We start from the raw sequence: 22,698 nt of genomic DNA, 5'->3' as shown, positions 1-22,698 counted from the left end.
AAACATGAGAAACCCTGAATATACAGATTAAGGTAACATATAAAAATCCTGTAGCAGTTTATCGCAATGATCCAAAAGAAACTAGTAACACCATTACCATCTATTTTAGAGTTGTACCGTTGCCCATTAGCTATGTACCTGAGCACCTTCCACCTAAAGTAGAAGAGCAAGTGGACTTCTTGGAGTATCCAGGTGAAGGCCTAGCCCCACTGAAGTCAACGGGAGTTTTGATTTCAGTGGAGCCAGGGTTTCCTCCTTTGGCTTTTCCCCTTTGTCAGCTTATGTAGAATGGTTGATGGTGTGAATGTCACTTTGGTTCCAGTGGAAAAGCTTTCATAAAAAAGGTTTTGCAACATTTTCTAAAGGTGGAAATCCTCTAGATTAATCTAAGGATCCTCTGGAAGTTTAATGTTATCAGTTCTACTATTTTGGATATTACTGCAGAATACTATAGGACTTTTTCCTTAATGCAGGGATATCAAGTGGAGATGTCACAATTTCTGCACTACTATTTCATGAGGCACTCTAGGTCAACAATCAATATGAGGCACACACCAGAGTTAAAAAATTAGTGGTGCTATGTTTGCAATTTTTTTCTTAAAATAGAGGAGGTCCATTTTAACTTCAATATCAAAGGAAGATAACAAATATCCCAGGGATTGCATGTACACCACAAATGCAAACAGTGGCTGGTCAATATATTGCATTACAATTGAGTCTACTTTAAAAATGTATCCAATTTCTTTTTAATATGTTCAAAAGCATCCTTCCCCATGTAGTCCATACGGCCTTCCTCCCACTTCTTCCGTTCATCTTCTGCATTTGGCTCTTCCGGTTTCAGCTGAGTGGACAGCTCAGAAATAAGATGGGTAGTCTCATCCTAGGAAAGGAGACAGGACAGTGCAAAGCAGTCACTTCATTAGCCTCATTTTAGTGATGGGCTTAAAATCAGTTTCTAAATTTTAATCATCCAAATCAAAAAGATCTTGAAGAGATTGTTCATTATGATTTCCATGATGTGGTAGCATTTCCCCAGCTGTATCACTTAGCAAAGTATCTTTGAAAGAGTCAAACATATTTCCTGGTCTTAACTCACAATCTGGCAAATTCAGAAATGCCAACAAAAAATGAGGTTTTTAATGAGAATACATATGAATAACGCTCTGCACCTCTGTAGAGTCTGAATAACTTTAACAGGACTCCACATGGATGGAGATATCTAGACTAGCAGATCCCAGTGCCAGACTGGGATCAGAGTTTTGTCTGGTCTCCAAAGAGTTAATGGACAAGGCAGTAAGAACTCAAGCTAGAAACAGCAGCATGTGTCGGACACCAGTCTCACTACCCATCCTGAAACTCTTGTAAATTTTAATTAAAAAACGACCATTCAATGCACAGATAGTTTGCGCCTCTGAGGGATATTTCAAATTTGCCAATTTTGGTTTGGAGACTCAATTAGCAAAGGTTATGTGAATAAAATATAATGAACAAGTACTGATCATAATTTAATCAATTAAAGGGAAATTAATATACTGTGAAAGGAATTTCATTTCTGTAATACCTATGATAGACCCACCCTGTTCCACATGCATGATTTAAACAAAAATAATATTCCAGACTGACCTAGGACCTCACCCTGTACTCCACTACTCATACAAATAGCCCTTACTCATGCAAGTATGATGATCCAGAATGCAACTGCCAATTTTCATAGCATATATCAAAGATAAAATGCATCTGTAACAAACTATTCTGTTTGACTCCAGATGAAGATCTAAGATCTTCCTTTCTGGACACATCAATTAAGCATCATTTATATAAAAAAGTATAATGTAGGGAAGAAAAATTATTAATTGACCTGACAAAGAAGTCAGTAATAAAAACCAAGGATCAGATGAATATATAGCAAAGGGTAGAATGTAAAAATTCCTAACATCTGCTTAAATAAAATCTATATGTAAAGATGATGCACAATGCACAGGTTAACGGAGATAGGGATTTTACTTTACTCTACAGTATACCATAAATCAAGTCATTTAAAGGATAAAGTGAAATTCAAGTCAAAAATACAGACAGTCTTACAAGCAGAAAAGGACGGAACAGTTCATTCAGCTTCAGAGTGCCTCCTGCTAAATTACTTCAATCTTAATTGTCCTGATAGCATGACATAACCTCTAAGTAAAAATTAGGAAAACATGAAGCTATTTAATGTAGTGCCTCTCCAAACCATGTGGGGCAGACAGCAATATTACTATAGTATTAATGGTGTATGCCTGACATGCGACTACTGATAGAAACTGAAGAACCACAGGAAGATTTCAGCAGAGATCCATGTGTTAATGAGTTCCTAAATCAGATTTAGAAAAAAAAAAAAAAAAAATCCACAGGAAACTTATCTGGCATTGATTTTGTCTTACTTGTCTGACTGTTATACTATTGGTCATGTTTGTAAAGTATATTACAGATAATGTTTCATCAGAAATTTTACAATCCTAAAACTTTGTCTAATATTTTAAGCCTTTTCATATAGTAGCCACCAAATTTCAAATATTGTGGATTTAATACCAACCATCTAAATACTATGGCAGCTGCTAAAGGAGGAGTTGAAAGTTTGCTCCATCTGAATACACTGCTCAGGAAGGCACACCCGGAAGCAGCTCCTCCTTTGCTCATAACATCAGAGAACTGATTGTTAACTCATTCAGAAGGGTCCACATAACCCTTTGAACCCTTGCAAGAAATTCATAATAAGGCAGCTTCAAAATAAAACTATCTTTCTGCTCAGCTCCCAATTCATTTACTTGAGGCCCAACAACCAAGGAACAAACGTTTTTACAGAGTATACTTACTCCCTGGAGATATGCACGTGTGACAAAATCTGGCACTTATTTCTTAAGTAAACATAATCCCTACTAATACATGTTAACCCATTTACTTACCTTTATTACATGGATTAAAGCGAACCTTTGGATATTATTAATGACAGAAGGTTAAATATTATGGGTTAAATCCTGGCTCTGTCCAAGTCAGTAGCAAAACTCCCATTGACTTCCACGGAACCAAGATTTAACCTATTATATGTTTTATCTTAAATTATTTCAGCAGATAGTACATTTGAGCTTTAAACACCAATTATTATTGAAACAACTATTTATTACAAGATACCCAAGACTAATTTTAGAAATTTACCACTTGGGGTGGAGCAGGGGGAAATATACATTCAGATAAAAAAAAAAAAAGTACAAATATTAAAAAGAGAGCTTCATAAACAAGAACTGGAAATGGCTAAGAAATTATACAGAGAAATCATTTCTATATCTGCCTGATTAGCTAAGACATACTTATTTGTTAAATTAAATCATAATTAGCTGATCTCTCCCAAAATTGTGCTGGCAAAGAATGAAGTAAATGCACAAAGACTTGCAACAAGGGTTGAACACAAAGAGCTGCATATACCAGTTTCAAGGTTTGCTGAGGGGCAGGATGAAAGGCAAGCTGTTCTAATGGCTGGTCTGGCTCAGGGAGACGGACTTCAGAATTGTGTTGTTCAACTTGAGGTACAGGTGGCTGAAATGTAAAGTTTTATTAATTGTTGCTTTTTCTTCACACAGTTTTTACATTAACAGAATTTGTACAGTAGAAAATAATTTCAGCTGGAGGAGTGGGGGATGGAGAAGAGACGCTAAAAATTCAGTTTGCTCTAAGGCCAGATGAGCAATTTCGATCTACAGAATGAGAGTAGATCAAGGTGATCCATAATAGAGATAAAGTACAGAAACTGTGTTCAGGCCTACATAGGTTATCAGAAATACACAATCACCTTTTCTGGCAATCAGAGCATAGAGCCCTTAAGCTCGAGTGTCTTCTCACTTACACCAGAGTAAAACAGAAATAACTCCATGAGGTCAACGGAGTTAGGCCATTTTAAGTGAGAGGCCCTTAATCTTAATTTACATGATCTTTTGAAGCATTCATATTTTATTTTAATGAAAAATTAAATGAGTAGCTTGTATACAACTAGCAATTTAAATATATTTTTAAAAACCCAAAGAACCACGTTGTTAAGCAACATGTTTTAGAATTACCACCCAGTAGTGTATATGGTAACAGTCTGGGTCTAACAACATTCCGACACCATCAGAAAGGTCCAACAAAAATTAAATTCCTTTAAATAAATTCAGTTTTTAAAAAGCAATTCTTGCAAATAGCCCATTTGCAGTCTCTCTCTAAAAACTCTAAAAAAAAAAACAAAAAATACCACACTTTTCTACAGTAATGGTCAAGAAACACTAAAATAGTGATATGTTTACAACACACAAACATAGTATCATTATGAAGCGTTGACACAGATTTAGCCATTAAAAATTAGGAAAATTATATTTCATTTGACCACTGTACTGGCAGTGTAATCAGTAAAAACAAACAGCAGGTGACACTGAAGCTACAATTTGATTTACTTTTGCCCAATCTACCATAATATAGCAAGTATTATAAAACAAAAAAATGTATGGCTAGTAGCTCTGCATGGTATGAAAGTGCTATTATGGACAAGGCTTTAAGGTGCCAGGATGAACAGAATAATGTGCACCCAAGTGACCTCACTCCAGTGAGCATATAAGCAATTCCAATTAAGTAAACTGATACACACAAGTGTAAAACAAGTATTCAAAGAGGAACTCAAACTGTCTTGCAGAAGTGAACGGTACATCTATATCAAAGGAATGCAGTCTAGGAAACAGTCTTTGAGGAATACACTTAAGTTTTAAACAGAAATCTCTGTAGATATTAATGATAAAAAAAAGATTCCAGCTTTAAATGTATACAATGATAAGAATACTGTAATTCAATAAGGTTAACTTGGCAGTAGAATTTCCCTAGGATTTATTTAGCACCCACTAACTTGTCAATCAATATTCTCTTGACAATGTTCAATACAAATTTTTTAACCTCCAGATACATCAGAACCATTCTTGACTGAAGATTAAAGACAATAAATTTTCATGATGAGACTTGAATTCATTTCCGAATTCAAGCACTACAACTAAATTGAGGAGGACTTTATCAAGATCAAATGCTTAAATTAAATTCTGTTTAGAGGCTTATGTGTGTGTCATCCTAAACATGTCCATCACTGGTAGTGCCCAATATGTAAAATATACATAGATATTCACAAGAAATAAAAAAACTTGTATTTACAGTTTTAGTATCAAACTCTTCAGGTGGGCAAGTAGTGTTGTCTATTTCAGATGTCTGTTCTGGAAACACAGGGATTTGCAGAGAATTGATAAGAGGATTCTCATTTTTCAGTCTAATTTCATCTCCATTGAAAATGTGCTAGAAAAAACAAATCACATCACTATAAGAAGAATTTTGCAACAAACTGTTTTATGGTACGTGTGATTTAACAAATTATAAAAAATATTTACACTTTCTTCATGACACAAGGTTCTACTGTGGTATTTTCTTGTTGATTGTCACAGGCCCTATAGAAGTTAAGGAATAAAGAGCTACAGAATCTGAAGGGGTTTCTTTTATCCCCAGACTGGGGCATAGGTTTCAGTGCAAGTCTCCTACCCAAACTTTGTAGCCAATCCAACACCCATTAAAATCAATGGAAAGACTCCCATAGATTTCAGTAGGAGATGGATCAGGCCCTTAATACAAACCTTAAAGCCACCCCTGTCCACTGAGAAGAAATTATTCAATTTCCATACTAACTTAGTTCTATTGTTTCTTTATTGTACCAAGTATTGGAGGGACAAAAGTTAGGCAAACAAAAATTGCAAATATCCATAACCTGCAGCTCCCCTTCCCCACTTCTCCTTCCCAGTTTGCTAGGCATAAGAAAGGTTTTACAAACCGATTCTCTTCACATCAGTGGCAACAATCCAACTGATTTTATGGGCCTGTTGAAGTTTTTATGATTATCATCATCCAATTCTAAACACAGTTGTGAAAATCCATTTACATGTATCAAGGAGATGCAATTAATAATGTGTGTATCAAAATCAAAGTATTCTCTGCCCCCACTACTTCTACTTGCTGCTTTATCTCTTTTGAAACCACAATCTAATCTACTGATCAGCAACTAGTCTACTCTACAAAAACAACAAGGAGTCTGGTGGCACCTTAAAGACTAACAGATTTATTTGGGCATAAGCTTTCGTGGGTAAAAACCTCACTTCTTCAGATGCAAGTCTACTCTAGCCACTTTAAATATGCAAATTAAGAGTATATTTCTTGATGAGAAACTAATTTTTTTTAAAGTTTTACTTTTAAATTAAAATTGAGGTGTCAAACTGCTATAGCTTTACAGCATGCTTTCCGCTGTAAAGCTATAGCAAACTCTTTCCTCAACATAAACATTCAGACCTTTTTTCAGGGCAACTTTATTCAATAAGTTGAGAAGCTATGACCCTCATACGAACAGTTACAATGCAGTTCTGAAAAGGTAAAGTGACGGTATTCCGAAGCCAGGTCTTCAGCTGATGTAAATCAGCTTAGCTCAATCAAAGACAGTAGAGCAATGCTGATTTACACCAGCCGAAAATATGGCTGCCAGGCTTTTTGGGAAGGTTTAAGTGTCAGTTTACAAACATTATTAATCAATTGTCTTTACTTTTAATACAAAGGAAAAAATCTTTGGAGCACTAATAATAATAACTATACCTCTGTACAAAGTATTAGCTTATCACATCCATCTCTAGCCAGCATCTGCATTTAAAAAAAAAAAAAAAAAGTCACTGCAGATTTATTGCCATTCAAAAGCCATCGTGCTTTCCCATCTCACTCATCTCCCCATGCTAAAAAAGAAGTCAAGATGGTAATTTATTTTTATTTATTGAATTTTTTTTGGTGTTTTGATTTTGGCATATTCCCGTTAGTCTCCTTTCCAAGATACCACTTTACCTTTTGTCCCTGGGATTCCATGTCTTCCATCTCTGGAAGTTTTTCTAACAAAGGCAATATGCTAGCATAGTATATCTTCCACCAGAGTACAAGATATGAGAACTGATGCTGAGATCCTGACGTGGAGCCATCCTGCATAATTGTTCTTGTTTGAGGGTTGTACTTGTAGTGCCAGGGCTTTGCTGACCCCAAAAAATGAACTACCTTTGCATCTCTGCCAAAACTGTGGAGGAAAGAAATACAAAGTTGTGGTATAGGAATGAATACATTCTGATTGGCATTTCAGAAGAAATGTGTATTCTTGGTGCTATGGCAGGTGTGACATCTTGCAACAACTACTCGTGACAATCATTGACCTCTTATTAATGTAACTATCACCAGATGTGATCTCAGTTATGCAGAATAATTGAAAGCTATTGAATTAAATTTTATTTTATTAATCTGAATTGCTTTGCTTGAAAGAAAGGAAATAAAAGACTGCATTGTCACTTGTTTCCTACTGCTGATTCCAATGGAAATAGTTCATGAAGGAAACTGAAAGATTAAATTTCATATCTCTTCTTGCACATTCCCCTCCAAACTAATAAAAATCACTTTACTGAATATCAAAGCAGCAAAATTCTTGATTATTGTGGTTCCAGTATTTAAGTTATCCAATGAAAGTTTCACACGAAGTTCATCGTAATTCACACTAATGGATCATTCATGACCCATTTTTGAAAAAATTTCATATAGTCATGCTTATAACAGTGTACTACAAAAGTTTATTAAGGAGAAAAAAAGAAGAGCATTTGAAATCATATAATAATTGCTAGCACCAATTTTGCTTCAAGGAAGAATCTTATGGACAGATTTCAATACCCTTACACTGTGAGAAACTTTAATGAAAATCAATGGGGCTACTTTTGCAGTAAGAATATCAGAACTGTGCCATTAGGTAATCTGTGGTCTGTAGAATATAAGGAAAGTGTCACTGAAGTGACATATCAACCAAGATATATCAATTTAAGTAATACTGTTTCAACTTTTACTTTTGTTCTCTATTACAAGAGCTATTTAACAATACTAAGTGTTGAGAAATCTTGGTATTCTGTATCAGAGCAGATGCTAAAGGCTCTGCATTACTGTATTCCAACTTCTTGTCACATGACTTCACATTGTGGACTATTGTGTTAGACTAACTTATAATCAAGTTTCAGAATGGGTCACTATCCTTTTCTCTTATAAATGGGCAAAATATATTAAAGGGCTCTATAGAATTGCAATCATCCACCAGTAATACTACTTACTGTTTGAAAGCAGGAACATACGTGTAGATAGCACTACTGCTTAAGTTGTAGATAAATGGTAAATGTTTGCCAATATCTGTTGTTGCCCAGTTACTGAAGAAACTATTTAGTAAGCCTTGATCACCACCTAGAGAATAAATAAAATTATAAGCAGTATCAACAAAATGTTCATGTAAACTACAATGCCAAGAGAAAATTCAGTACTGAAAAAAGAAAAAATGAGTTCAACGGAGACTCTTTGGTCTAAAATTTGAGTGATTTGAGCCATAAACCCACACAGGTTTACAATCATGTGCAGTCTTCCTGGACCATGAACCTGGGCGTGCAGGGTACGTGGGTGCTATGCACCCATTTCTTGCTCCTCCCTGAACACATGGTTGGAGACTGGGCTCCACCTCCTCCACAGTGGAGCGGATCTAAGCAACAGCCAATATCCCTTCCCTGTACTGTTCCTGCAGCCGCACAGCCGTACAACAAAAATACAATCCAGCCCACAATCATGAGGTAAATCTGTGTCCCCCACAGTATTTTAGCTTAATCTTTTAGACTCCAAGGAGGAAGTTATATGAATATTCAGTCTGTCTTGCTTTCAAAAGCCGGTTTGGGTATGAGAAGAAACTGCAAAAATCTTCAAATTGGGTAAAAATTGCCTGTAAGCAGCAGCAAGTAGACAAAAGAGACAACCGAGGTGATGGTGGGTGGGAAGATGAGGTAACAAAAGCAACAGCGTGATGCCAGTGTGTAACTGTTTGCAGAATTAGGGCCCTACTGGCTAATATACTGAAAGTTAATATAAATACAAAATATAATTATACAGCATGAATTTGATAGCGTGAGAAATAAATAATACACTTATTAAATCAAATAATAAAGAATGGAAGGAAACAGAAATTAAGAGTTCATAGAATCACAGAATCATAGAAATGCTGGGCTGGAAGGGATCTTGAGAGGCTACCCAGTCCACCCCTGTGCACGTAGGCAAGACAAAGTAACCCTAGCCCACCGCGAGAGGTGTTTGTCCAGCCTATTCTTAAGAACTGCCAGTGATGGGGATTCCACAGCCTCCCCTGGAAGTCTATTCCAGAGCTTATCTATCCTTGAAAGTTTTCCTTAATATCCAACATAAATCTCCCCTGCTGCGGATTAAGCCAATTGCTACTTCTCCTACCTTCAGCATTTGCTCACCATAGTCTTTGTAACAGCCCTTCGCATATTTGAAGACTTATCAGATCCACCCTCAGTCTTCTTTTCTCAAGACTAAATATGTCCATTTCTTTTCTTTTTTTTAAATCTTTTCCTCATTGGCCAGGTTTTCTGAACATTTTATCATTTGTTTCATTCTCCTCTGGACTCTCTCCGAATTGTTCACATCTTTCTTAAAGTGTGGCCTCCTGAACTGGACAGAGTACTTCAGCTGAGGCCTCACCAGTGCAGAGTAGAATTGGACAATTACCTCCCATGTTTTATATAGGACACTCCTGTTAATACATCCCATAAAGTTCTGAGCCTTTCACTATTGCATGACACTGCTGATTCATAACCAATGTGCATTTGATTATGCCTCTCCAAGCATAGCACTTTGCACTTGTCTTTATTGAATTTCATCTTGATGATTTCAGACCTGTTCTCCATTTTTTCAAGGTCAATTTGAATTCTAATCTTGTCCTCCAAGTTTGCAACCCTTCCCAGTCTGGTGTCATCCACAAATTTTATAAGTATGCTCTCCATTCCATAATCCAAGTCATTACTGAAAATATTGACTACTACCCCTGTGGGACCCTACTAGAGACCTACTCCCAATTTAACTGCAAACCACTGATAATAACTCTGAGTACAGTCTTTCAACCAGTTTTCCACCCTTCTTATAGACCATATCATCTAGAAGACCACATTTTCCTAGTTTGCTTTTGCAAATAAGATGTGGGACAGCCTCAAAAGCCTAACAAAAAAATCAAGCTATATCACGTCTACAGCTTTCCTCTTACCCACAATGCCAGTAACAAAGTCAAAAAAGGAAAATTAGATTGATTTGGCATAATCCATGCTGGCTATTCCTTATAGCCCTATGAACCTTTAGGTGCTTACAAATTGATTGTGCAATAATTTGTTCCAGTATTTTTTCAGGTATCCAAGTTAGGCTGACTGATCTAGAATTCCTGGATTCTCTTTGTTCCCCTTTTTAAAGATAGGTACTATGTTTGCTTTTCTCCAGTCCACTGGTGCTTAACCCACCCTTTATGACAGTGTTTCTCAAACTGGGGTCACCACTTGTGTAGGGAAAGCCCCTGGCAGGCCGGTTTGTTTACCTGCCGCATCCGCAGGTCCAGCCGATCACGGCTCCAACTGGCCATGGTTTTCTGCTCCAGGCCAATGGGAGCTGCTGGAAGCGGTGTGGGCCGAGGGACTTACTGGCTGCCGCTTCCAGCAGCCCCCATTGGCTTGCAGTGGCAAACCGCGGCCAGTGGGAGCCGCGATCAGCCAAACCTGCGGACGGAGCAGGTAAACAAACAGCCCCGGCCCACCAGGGGCTTTCCCTACACAAGTGGCGACCCCAGTTTGAGAAACACTGCTCTATGAGTTCTCAAAGATAATCACCAATGGTTCCGAGATTACTTAAGGAAGTGACTGAAGCACTTTAGGGTGAATTTCATCAGGCCATGCTGACTTGAATACATCTAACCTATCTAAATATTCTTCAGCTTGTTTTTCCCCCCCAATTTTGGCTTGTATTCCTTCCCTCTTGTTGTTAATATTAACTGTGATAAGTATCTAGTAACAATTTACCTTTTTAGAGAAGACTGAAGTAAAATAGACAAACACCTCAGCCATCTTGATGTCATCTGTTATTAGCTCTCCTTCTCCAATAAACACAGAGCCTACACTTTCCTTCATCTTTCTCTTGTTCCTAATGTATTTATAGGCCCTCTTCTTATTGCCTTTGATGTCCCTTGCTAGGTGTAACTCATTGTGTGCCTTAATCTTTCTGATTTTCTCCCTACATGCTTGTGTTATTATTTTGTATTCATACTTAGCAATTTGTCGGTTTCCACTTATAGATATAGACAAAGGAAAGAATATTTTTTAACATAAGCTTTAAATGAAATAATGAGTAGTGAGGCAGAGAGATTCAGGTAACCCCTGTCCATCTTATCTGATCAAGAGTTATAGGGTTAGATCCTCAACTAGTGTAAACTGGAGCTATGACAATTTACATCAGCTGAGGATCTGCCCCCTAGGTTTTTTTGAGAGATTAAACCTTGAGTATTGTCATTTCCTCCCTCTGCTCTGCTAAGTAGGACACTCAGCCCTTTACAGTTGTGGAGAATTGGCTTGTTGAGGGTAAGGGTAATTTCTTGCACTATGTTCTCTCAAAGACTTACCATCAAAGCTGCCATGTTCAGTAGCAAACTGCAGCAGACGGTTATAAGTTTCTACAGAAGGACGAAAGACAAATACGCCACTATTAAAGCAATCTGGCCAGCCAGAATCAGGAGCTGCTGAAAGCTCTTCCCGTTCAAACAGTTCATCAATGTTACATAACACCTTGAAGAAAAAGAAAGAAAGAAAGAAAGAAAAAAAAAGAGTTAGACTCAAATTTAAAATTTTAAAGCAACAGTTTATGAGCACTGTGTTGCCTTTAACATCTGGACAACTAAATCAAAACTGATGGATTAAATTACTATCCTTGTCATGGAAGCTCTAAGTATTTAGAGCACATTAAACAGTGACAGTACAAAGGAGGCTGACGATCAGAACTTTCATTTGTTAGTTGATAAGGTAACAATATTTATAGCTTTTCTTAAGTTCTAAGGCAAAACAGTGACCATAATGAAATTACAATATGATCACCAGGTTTAAACGGCAAGTCCCTCAAAATATTCTAGTGCAACAAGGAGAATAACACTTTTACACCCCAGGATATAAGCAGGCCTTGCTGGTACATTTTTATAGATACCTATATCGAGAGAGACAGACAGAGAGAAAGAGACAGAATGGGTCCTTCTGGGCATGCTGCAGAGCCCATCTGTTTGAACAAGTGTAATAAGGGCTGGTGAAAGCTGTGTCTGAAAGATCTGGGTTGGCACTGACTCTGGGGACAGCTGAGTGGAGCACTAGTTTGTTTGTTTTTTAATATTGTTTGGGTTTATTTTTGGACTTGTTTGCCTGGTATGTTTGCTGGTTTCCTTCTTTTAAGCTTGAAGGGAACAGGAAAGACTGCTCCGTTTATACTACAACATTGAGGACCAGATCCTCTGCTGATGAAATTCTGCATTGCTCCTTCAAAAATCAATGGAGAAATGCTATAATACATTAGCTGAGGATCTGGCCTGAATTTTTAATGGTTAAGAGAAGCCTATTGCGTGGGACAGGTACTCTTTTATATAAAACTATAAATCAGAAATAAAATAGTGAATAAATACATTTCTTTACCACAAAAAGGAAAGATTCAATAAAAAACCCACTTCCCCTGAATCTCTCCCTTTTTTGGTAAATACAACACATAGTACAGGATCACAGCTCATAAAAATGTTTTTCAGACTCAGACAAATGTTCAACTACTTAACTTTCTAATATAAACAATGACCTGGCCCAACTAATCCTGCAAAATGAACTGCTTATGTGTAGAGGATGGCCAATGCGATCATGGCCATAATTTGTACTGGACAGCTAATTAAACGGGTGACTATTTCCATAGAAACTCTTTTGATCTTTGGGCCACCTTACTCTGATGGGTACCAGTCTGGATTTGTCTAGCAGAACCTACCCAGCTTTCTTTAACATCACTCAGAATCCTAACAACGTGATTATCATTCTCTACTCACCAAAGTGTCTGCATCCATAAAGACACATTTGCTATACTGAGTGAGAGTCCAACAGTGAAGTTTGGTGAAGGTTACACCCAGCTCTGGCCTCTCCAGCAGAGCCAAGTGCATCGAGTCAGCACTGTCAATTGCATCCACTTCAATCACTTCATCAAACACACTGCAGAGGACAGCCCTGACAAAGCAAGCAACATACAGGAACAATAAAATTTAGAAACATTTCTTCAGTTAAACATAGTGCAAAAATTCTGGCACGGAGATAACTGGCCCCACAATGACACTCAGTTCTGATTTAAAACAAAACAAGAACAAAAAAACAAAAAACAAACAAAAAAAACCACTAGAGGTCAAACTAAGATACACGGTCCTTATAAACAAGAAGTCTGCCCTGGAAGTAACTATAGGGGCACAAATTGCAACCTCCCTTCTACTAAGGGCCAGTGCATCTCAAGAAGTGATTGGTTCTGGCTGGAGAGGTGGTGTGACTAGGACTCTCACATTTTCAGTGCACCCCTATTATAACATTTGCCAAGTGGACAGTAGAGCTGTCCTCTCATTGCATACCCATGCAGAACCACCACCACCGGCCACTTCTGCAGTGCATGGTCCCTCCCCAGGGTGTAGCAGGCCTTGCTGGTACAGCTATTTGCACCTCCCTGTGCCTGTCAAAGTAAATTTATCCTCAGTTATACATGTTTAAAATATGTGAGATATAGATATATTACTATTGTTTCAAGCCCTCTCAAAAGAATTTCAGTGGGGTGTGTGTCTTCATAATCACTCACAGAACCTTCCTAGACAATACTGAAATTGATGATAATCATCAACATTTACAAGCCTAGAACAGGAAAAAATGATACTATAACACAAATAAATTACCTTAAAAAGATTACTTACAATATCCTATGTGTTGTCCAAAGAGAGGAAGACACAAGCCCTGCACTCTGCAGCTTATAATTTAAGGACTAACTGGCTCTCAGAATCCGTCATTAATCACCAAAATATGATGGGGGAAGGGGAGAGTTAAGATTTGGTTTCGTGAGGGTTTTTTCTTTTAATGTGGGATAAAATTTTCAAAAAGTCCTATAAAACTTTGAGATTTAGGCTCCCAAGTCATTTAGGTCCTTTTGAAAATATTATTCTCATCAATTAATGGAAGAAAATTGACATTTTTTGAAAAATATTCAACAAAAAAAACAATTCATTAGATTAAAAAATTCGATCCTGCTCTAAAATTCATATTATCAATATCTTAGAGTCTTATTCAGGGATAGTATACTGTTCAGATTTGACCTGCGTGTAAAAATCCTGGAAACATAAGACTTGACAGTGCATCTAACCTGCAGCAAAAAAAAAAAAAAAAAAAAAAAAAGGAAACATTGCCCCATGCTTTACAACCACCACCACACCGCATTCAGAATCAGCAATGTGCACAGTTCCCAAACTGCACACAAAGCCAAACTCAGACCCAATATAAGCAGATGTAACAATTGAAGTCTGTGGTATTCTGTTTTACATCCCATTCAAAAGATGTAATGGGATCTTCAGCAGTATACTGCAGCACTGGTTCAGTGGTAAGAGCGAAGATTACCATCTACTGATTTACCTGCATCATGTCCTGCAGTAACTGGGTCTCCCAGCGTATTGCTGTCCAGCACTGACCAAACTAATTTATTAGATGTGAACCGATCAAATGAGAATTCTGCACATAGAATGGCTGTGGAATCAGACTAAGTGGTAACATGTGTTGGTTGTTTTTTGTTTGTTTTAACAAAACAAAAAACTATTTATGTTCCACTACCAGAGACTTAGGGCAATATTTTCAAGTGATTAGTAATTTTAGGTGCCCAACCTGGGACATCTTAAAGAAGCCTAATTTTCAGGAGGGTATGCTGCCCCCTTCCCCCCCCCGCCCCGCTTTTTTGTGTGTGGTGGAAATAAAAGATTGAGAAACACAAAAATCACTATTCACTGTTGAAAACCTTGGGTTTAGTTTCTCTGAACAGCAAGAAGCTAAGGTATGAGTTAAAAATAAAAACACAGTAGGTTTATTTGTAGCTATGTTATGGCAAGAAATTCAACAGAAGTCCAGTTTGCAACTGATTATTTTTCACATTTACTACAGCTGAGAATTTGTGAATTCTTACCTCATGACACTGGAGACCTGTGGTGTAATTAGTATGGCCAGCTTTCTAGATGTCATGTGATTCCTCAAGGACTGTCCAAGAACCAGAGCTCCTTGGCAATAAACATCATCTGTACCAAGGGTCACAAATGCCTGATCTGCTACTGTGAACAAATATTTAAAATGGTTATTCTATTTATGTAAAATAAGTGTTCTTGGCAGCATCCCACCATCCATCTTCCCCTCCAGCTAACAAACAAGCTATAGCTTATAAGAGCCTGTGCTCTCTATGATAAGCTCCTTCATTTCCCAAACCCTGCCAAAAGACAGAAAACTGAATAGAGAATTCCAAGTACACATTTGCAGAACGTGTCCAATTGTTTTTTTTTGTTAACCCCTAATTTAGGCTAGTATCTGCTATGAGTTTGTGGACTAACCTTAAATTGATTTATAAACAAATCATTTCCCAAGTGGTGTTGCATAACCCGACTGCCAAATCATGCCAGCTTACCTGTAATAAATCTTTAGATTTTTCCTTCAAATAATATTGTATACAATATAATCCAACTGATTAGGTAAATTCTCTCATTCATGTCATTATCACAGAAAAAACACACTGCTGCATGTTGTTAAGGTAGGAGGACAAGAAATTGCTAAATCCATCTATCTTTTTGTGACCTAACTGAATCAAACCAATATTCAAAAAGGATACAGAGAAGAATAACATAACAGAGTTACTAAGCAGGCTGGGTAAGTAGGTGTACCTCAGCATACCTGCATATAGCCCCTAGGAGTAACTCCTCTCAGATGGCAAAGACCCCGTATCACGAAGTAACTCTCAGAAGATGTTTAGGGGCATGCCTGTGCTTCTTGCCCCTGAGGGAAATGAAACTGCCACAGCACCAATAGGAGGAGGCAAGCTGTCTCTGCACATTCTTGCAGTAGCAGTTGGTTATTTTATTTACTGGGCTCACATCTGCATCATTATTCCAGGGTCTCTGCCTGCTGGTGTTAACCTATTAATAAAAACGGTTGCATAACAATATATTTTTGCTTTCTAACAGGAATGTTATTACTGGGGCAGCCCAGGGGAAAACCAGAATCACACAGCCAATAGGTGAATGGCATCTCTCTGAGAGCAAGCCACCCATCAACCAGCACGTCTGGGCTCACTAGGCCACACAAAAAGAACAGGAGTACTTGTGGCACCTTAGAGACTAACAATTTTATTTGAGCATAAGCTTTCGGGGGCTACAGCCCACTTCTTCGGATGCTTAGAATGGAACACACAGAAAGAAGATATTTATACATACAGAGAACATGAAAAGGTGGGAGTAGCCATACCAACTGTAAGAGGCCAATAAATTGACCAGGAGATCGTTGTTGGGTGGATGCCACTGACTCCTACAAATTGTTGGATATCTTCAGTCAGTATTTGTTTTGGAAGCATTATTAACTCAACCGCACTACTTAAAAGTACAGGCAATTATGCAGAAGCAAATTATACCAGCAATCACATAAGATTTTCTCAAGGAGATTGTCTCAAGTGGAATTTTTCTGAAGCATGGTACTATATTAACAGTTCTAGGCAAAACCAACATCGCAGAGTGAAGCAAACTGTTCTAGAGGAACATAGTACATACAAAGAGTCCTGTAGCACCTTATAGACTAACAGAAGTATTGGAGCATGAGCTTTTGTGGGTGAATACCCACTTTGTCTGATGAAGTGGGTATTCACCCACAAAAGCTCATGCTTCAATACTTCTGTTAGTCTATAAGGTGCCACGGGACTCTTTGTTGCTTTTTACAGATCCAGACTAACACGGCTACCCCTCTGATAGTACATACAAACTAATTAAATAGTAAAAAGGTTTTAATATCAAAGTGTGTTTAATTTTTAATTAAATGAATTTATTATTTCTACCCATTATCAGCAAGAGAATCTAAAGATGTAATGTTTTAAAACTAGAACTGTTTGGTGTACTGAACATTGCTAAACAAGCAGAAGTTGACAAAGGACTATTTACTCTGTATAAGGCTATTTCTTTACTAGCACTTTTGTCGGTATAATTTATGTCGCTCAGGGGTGTGGAAAAAAACATCCCTCTGAGTGACATAAGTTACACCAACAGAAGCACCAGTGTGGCCAGTGCTGTCGGCAAGAGACACACCCTCCCACCGACATTGCTACCGCCACTCGTTTATGTCAACGGGAGAGCTCTTTCCTCTCAGCACAGAGCGGCTACACGAGCAATCTTACAACAGTGCAGCTGCATCAGCACAGCTGTGCCGCTGTGAGCTCACTAGTGTTGACATGGCCTAGATAAAGCCGTTCAAAAATGTATTCCAAAGCTAACAGCTTTACAGGCTAGGGGAAACAAATACTAAAACCACCCTCAGAAAACAAAACAAACAATGAGAGTAGGCATTATATGTGGCAAAGTTCAGGAGCAAGTTTGTATGGCACAGATGTACCACAGCAGAGAGTTGCAGCAATCCAAAACGGAAGAGAGAAAAACAGGCATGTAAAGTTCATTATGATTGGATAGAGGTTGATGCTTTCTCAGGCAATTTGTATATAGTATCAGCATCGACCCTATTTCAATGCGACTGGAGCAAGTTGATCACTGACTTTACACAACCAGATTACAAATTTAAAATCATCATTAAAACCCAGAACATTTAGGTCAGTTGAGAACAGAGGAAACAGATTCACAAGAAAGACTCCCACCTCCCTTTGTGCCTTAGGACATGGCTGCTGCCTGTGCAAATCATTAGACTGAGTCTAATCCTACTAAGCGTCCTCATCTCCTTTTGACATCCAAACCTGAATCACTGGAAGTATACTGGCTGTTTTTGTTGGAATTCTTCGAGAGTAGCATGCATTCCCTCCAGTGCCAGCTCAGCTCTGTTGGCTGATTTGTATGGGCAGCACATGGAGACCTGGCCCAAACCTTGCCAAACCTGTAAGCAACATCAGAATGACACAGCCATTATATTCAGGAGGCCTGGTCCTGCAAAGCATTGAGTTCATTTGACTTTTATTAACTTAAGTCTGGATATTAATGGGAGTTGAGGGCGCTTAGTATTTTGCAAAATGGGGGGGGTGGTGGAGGAGGAGGAGGAAGAATACAAGAAACAGGGTCATGGCTCCCTCAACTGTAAGGTAGCAAAGTGAAGGGGTGTAACCCTTCACCACACATTGTCAAGGTATCCCAGACACTTACCTTCATGGCATACGCTTTTTATTTAAAATCTTCTAACAGTCAGGAAATTGTTCTGGTTTTATTTTGTTGGTTTTTTTGGTATTTTTGTTTTTTTTACAACTGTCCAAGACTACAAGACCTAATCCTAACTACTTTTTCCACAGCCTTCTCACTTTTACCTGACAAGGTAGAGGCTGGGCCACAATATATATATTATGAAGTTTGTTGACAGATTTTGTTTAAACTAGCTCCCTGTAGCTCAAGAGACTCATCAGACCAGAAGCAACCCACTAGTGTTAACACAAGTCAAAAATCTCTGCTTTATCTGTATTTAGACTAGGGTGACCAGACGTCCCGATTTTATCGGGACTGTCCCGATATTTCCTTGTTTGTCCCGCGTCCCGACCGATGTGCGGTCGGGACACTGGACAAACAAGGAAATGCTCCGGAGCCTGGAAGTGCTCGCGCCCCAACTCCGCCCCCTCCTCCCCCCATTGGCTCCCTCCCCGAATCCCCGCCTCTTCCCCAGGCTCACCATTCCTCCTTCCTCCACAAGCGCTGGAAGGAGGCCGGGGAGACGCAGGGGAAGCGCGGCGCCGGGGTGAATGAGAGTCCGGCCTGGCCCCAGTGCAGGCAGGACTCAGTCGGGCGGTAGGGAGAATAGGGGGGCGGCCCGCGGGGCCAGGCGGCAGCTGTTCTCCCCCCCCCAGGCAGCGGGACTCGGGAGCAGCAACTGCTGCAGCTCCCACTGCCGCGGGGGGAGGAAGCGGCCGATGGCCAAGCTCGGTGGCTGCGGCTCTGGCACCCGGGCCCGAACCCCCCGAGCCTGTTCCCCTGCGGGACCCGAGCGGGACGGGGGGGCTGGGGCCTGCTGCCCCCACTCCGGGGCCACCGCGGGATAGCACCAGCTGGGCAGCAGACCAGACGCGACTGGCCAGGGGCTGGGCACAGCGTGCACGCTGCTGGGTTCCCGCAGCAGGCCCGGGCTCGGGGGCGCCAGAGCTGCAGCCGCCCAGCTTGGCCATCGGCTGCTTCCTCCCCCCGCAGCAACGGAAGCTGCAGCAGCGGCTGCTCCCGAGTCCCGCTGCCCGGGGGGGAGAACAGCCGCCGCCGCCTGGCCCCGTGGGCCGACCCCCTACTCTCCCTACCGCCCAACTGAGTCCTGCCTGCTCGGGGCCAGGCCGGACTCTCACTCACCCTGGCCCTGCGCTCCCCCTGCGTCTCCCCGGCCTCCCTCCAGCGCTTGTGGAGGAAGGGTGTTTTTTTTGTTTTTTGTTTTTTTGCCCTGCGCCCCGATATTTGACTTGGGTGATCTGGTCACCCTAATTTAGACTGAATTAATTTGAAGCTACCCATCCTCCAATATCAGATTATTAGTAGGACAGCACAAAAGTAAACAATGGTATAACATAAGTGAATCACTACTGCAGCTGACTAAAATCAGTTTAGCAAGGACATCTCTGATAGTACTTTCCAATCAAATTCATAAAGGAAGCCAGCAAAGAACAAGGGACCATTAAATGTGGATTCCTGTGGACCTACTGATAATAAGGTACAATTTTGTGCTCCAAATGGCAGTAAGACTAGGAATAATAAAAGCTCACGTCCTTTAGTCTCTTTAGGAGTATCCACAGTTTATTTAAAAAACAAAAAACCTCCAAATCAAAACCAGCATTTTCATTTAATCAATATTCAATCAAAGATACTTTTGAACTTAAGTAAAACTGTACCCAATGTGAGATCCAGATTGGAACTGTTCAAATAGATTGCTGTGTAGGTGAAAGTACTACGGACCTTGGACTTCAGAAAAGCAGACTGATTCCCTCAGGGAATAGATGGGCAGGAAACCCTGGGAGGCTAATCTGAGGGGGGAAAGGAGCCCAGAAGAGCTGGCTGTATTTTAAAGAAGCCTTATTGAGGGTGCAGGAACAAACCATCCCAAAGGGCAGAAAGAACAACAAATATGGCAGGCGACAAGCTTGGCTTAACAGAGAAATCTTCGGTGGGCTTAAAGACAAAAAGGAAGCTTACAAGAAGTGGAAACTTGGACAGATGATTAGGGAGGAGTATAAAGATATTGCTCGAGCCTGCAGGGGTGTAATCAGGAAGACCAAGGCACAATTGGAGTTGCAGCTAGTAAGGCATGTGAAGGGTAACAAGAAGGGTTTCTACAGGTATGCTAGAAACAAGAAGGTGGTCAGGGAAAGAGTGGGACCCTTACTGAATGGGGGAGGCAACCTAGTGACAGATGATGTGGAAAAAGCTGACATACTCAAATGCTTTTTTTTTTCTTCTTCTTCTTCAGTCTTCACAGACAAGATCAGTTCCCAGTATGCCCAGTATGGGGGGGTGGGAAGAGGGGAGATGAGCAGTCTTCAGTGGTGAAAGAACAGGTTAAGGACTATTTAGAAGAGCTGGACATGCATAAGTACATGGGTCCGGATCTAATGTATCCGAGGGTGCAGACAGAGTTGGCTGATGTGATTACAGAGCCATTGGCCATGATCTCTGAAAACTCGTGGCGATCGGGGGAGGTCCCAGACGATTGGAAAAAGGCAAATATGGTGCCCATCTTTAAAAAAGGGAAGAAGGAGAATCCAGGGAACTACAGACTGGTCAGCCTCACCTCAGTCCCTGGAAAAATCATGGAGCATGTCCTCAAGGGATCCATTCTAAAGCACTTGGAGGAGAAGAGGATAATCACGAACAGTCAACATGGATTCACCCAGGGCAAGTCATGCTTGACCAACCTGATTGCCTTCTATGATGAGAACTGGCTCTGTGGATATAGGGAAAGAGGTGGACATGATATATATTGACTTTAGCAAAGCTTTTGATACGGTCTCCCACAGTATTCTTGCCAGCAAGTTAAGGTAGTATGAATTGGATGAATGGACTATAAGGTGGATAGAAAGCTGGCTAGATTGTCCGGCTCAACGGGTAATGACCAACGGCTCAATGTCTAGTTGGCAGCCGGTATCAAGCAGTGTGTCCCTGGAGCCGGTTTTTGTTCAACATCTTCATTAATGATCTGGATGATGCGATGGATTGCACCCTCAGCAAGTTTGCAGATGACACTAAGCTGGGGGGGAGAGGTAGATATGCTGGAGGGTAGGGATAGGGTCCAGAGAGACCTAAACAAATTGGAGGATTGGGCCAAAAGAAATCTGATGAGGTTCAACAAGGACAAGTGCAGAGTTCTGTACTTAGGACGGAAGAATCCCATGCACTGCTACAGGCTGGGGACCTACTGGCTAATCAGCAGTTCTGCCAAAAAGGACCTGGGGATTACAGTGGATGAGAAGCTAGATATGAGTCAACAGTGTGCCAGCAGATTGAGGAAAGTGATTATTCCCCTCTATTCGGCACTGGTGAGGCCACATCTGGAGTATTGTATTGAAAGGATGTGGACAAATTGGAGAGGGCCCAGTGGAGGGCAACAAAAATGATTAGGGGGCTGGGGAACGTCTTACAAGGAGAGGCTGAGGGAACAGGGCTTATTTAGTCTGCAGAAGAGAAGAGTGAGGGGGGATTTGATAGCAGCCTTCAACTACCTAAAGGGGTGTTGAAAAGAAGATGGAGCTAGACTGTTCTCAGTGGTGGCAGATGACAGAACAAGGAGCAGTGGGGGAGGTCTAGGTTGGATGTCAGGAAAAACTTTTTCACTAGGAGGGTGGTGAAGCACTGGAATGGGTTACCTAGGGAGGTGGTGGTATCTCCATCCTTAGAGGTTTTTAAGGACCAGCTTGACAAAGCCCTGGCTGGGATGATTTAGTTGGGGTTGGTCCTGCTTTGACCAGGGGGTTGGAATAGATGACCTCCTGAGGTCTCTTCCAACCCTAATCTTCTATGATTCTACTCTTGTAAACATTTTTGGAAAAAAAATCACTAAGTAAACATGACTCACATATAGGTCAGGCATTTATAAAAAAACCCACAAAAGCAGTAATGGCCGAGAAGGCCGCTTTAGCAACGAGTAACAGATGAAGCTTTCAAAAGGAAAAGATGAAGACTTAAAGGGAGACATTTCTTATATTATAGTAAATATATGCCAAGAGCACTGTTGACCAAAAAATATAACAAAACAAAATACTGGGAGGAACTAAAACCAAACTGAAATGTACTTTTCTTAACATAGAAACTAACCATGAAACGAGTGGGAGTTTAAATATTAAAATACTATTTAAAATAAGAACCATAAAGCTAAAACAAATCATTTTCTTATGGCTTTTTAAAATGCTACTAGTTACCAGACCTGAATATTTACACAATACACCTAAAAACAGATGAGTTACTCATCAAATAACTCAGCAAGTTGGGATGGCAAGTTATTATACCCCAGACAT

General features: G+C 40.0%; 1 protein-coding gene across 1 annotated transcript in view; it reads right to left on the bottom strand.

Annotated features, from left to right (window-relative positions):
- Positions 1-650: 650 nt before the first annotated feature.
- The window catches only part of LOC113406299 (glycogenin-1-like), a 36,368-nt gene continuing 14,320 nt past the window's right edge, over positions 651-22,698 (bottom strand). Inside the window, exons 2-9 of the mRNA XM_026650372.1 lie at positions 15,169-15,310; positions 13,022-13,196; positions 11,579-11,741; positions 8,199-8,325; positions 6,910-7,132; positions 5,197-5,334; positions 3,457-3,567; positions 651-880 (exon numbers count right to left, since the gene is read on the bottom strand). Coding sequence (XP_026506157.1) covers positions 719-880; positions 3,457-3,567; positions 5,197-5,334; positions 6,910-7,132; positions 8,199-8,325; positions 11,579-11,741; positions 13,022-13,196; positions 15,169-15,310 — 1,241 coding nt within the window. The 3' untranslated portion in view covers positions 651-718. The remainder of the gene's footprint in view (positions 881-3,456; positions 3,568-5,196; positions 5,335-6,909; positions 7,133-8,198; positions 8,326-11,578; positions 11,742-13,021; positions 13,197-15,168; positions 15,311-22,698) is intronic.

Source organism: Terrapene carolina, unplaced genomic scaffold (assembly GCF_002925995.2).
Source record: "Terrapene carolina triunguis isolate 2854851 unplaced genomic scaffold, T_m_triunguis-2.0 Scaffold25, whole genome shotgun sequence".
Classification (NCBI taxonomy): domain Eukaryota; kingdom Metazoa; phylum Chordata; order Testudines; family Emydidae; genus Terrapene; species Terrapene triunguis.
The sequence above is the reverse complement of the archived record's forward strand: the minus strand, read 5'-3'. Positions and strand labels throughout refer to the sequence as shown.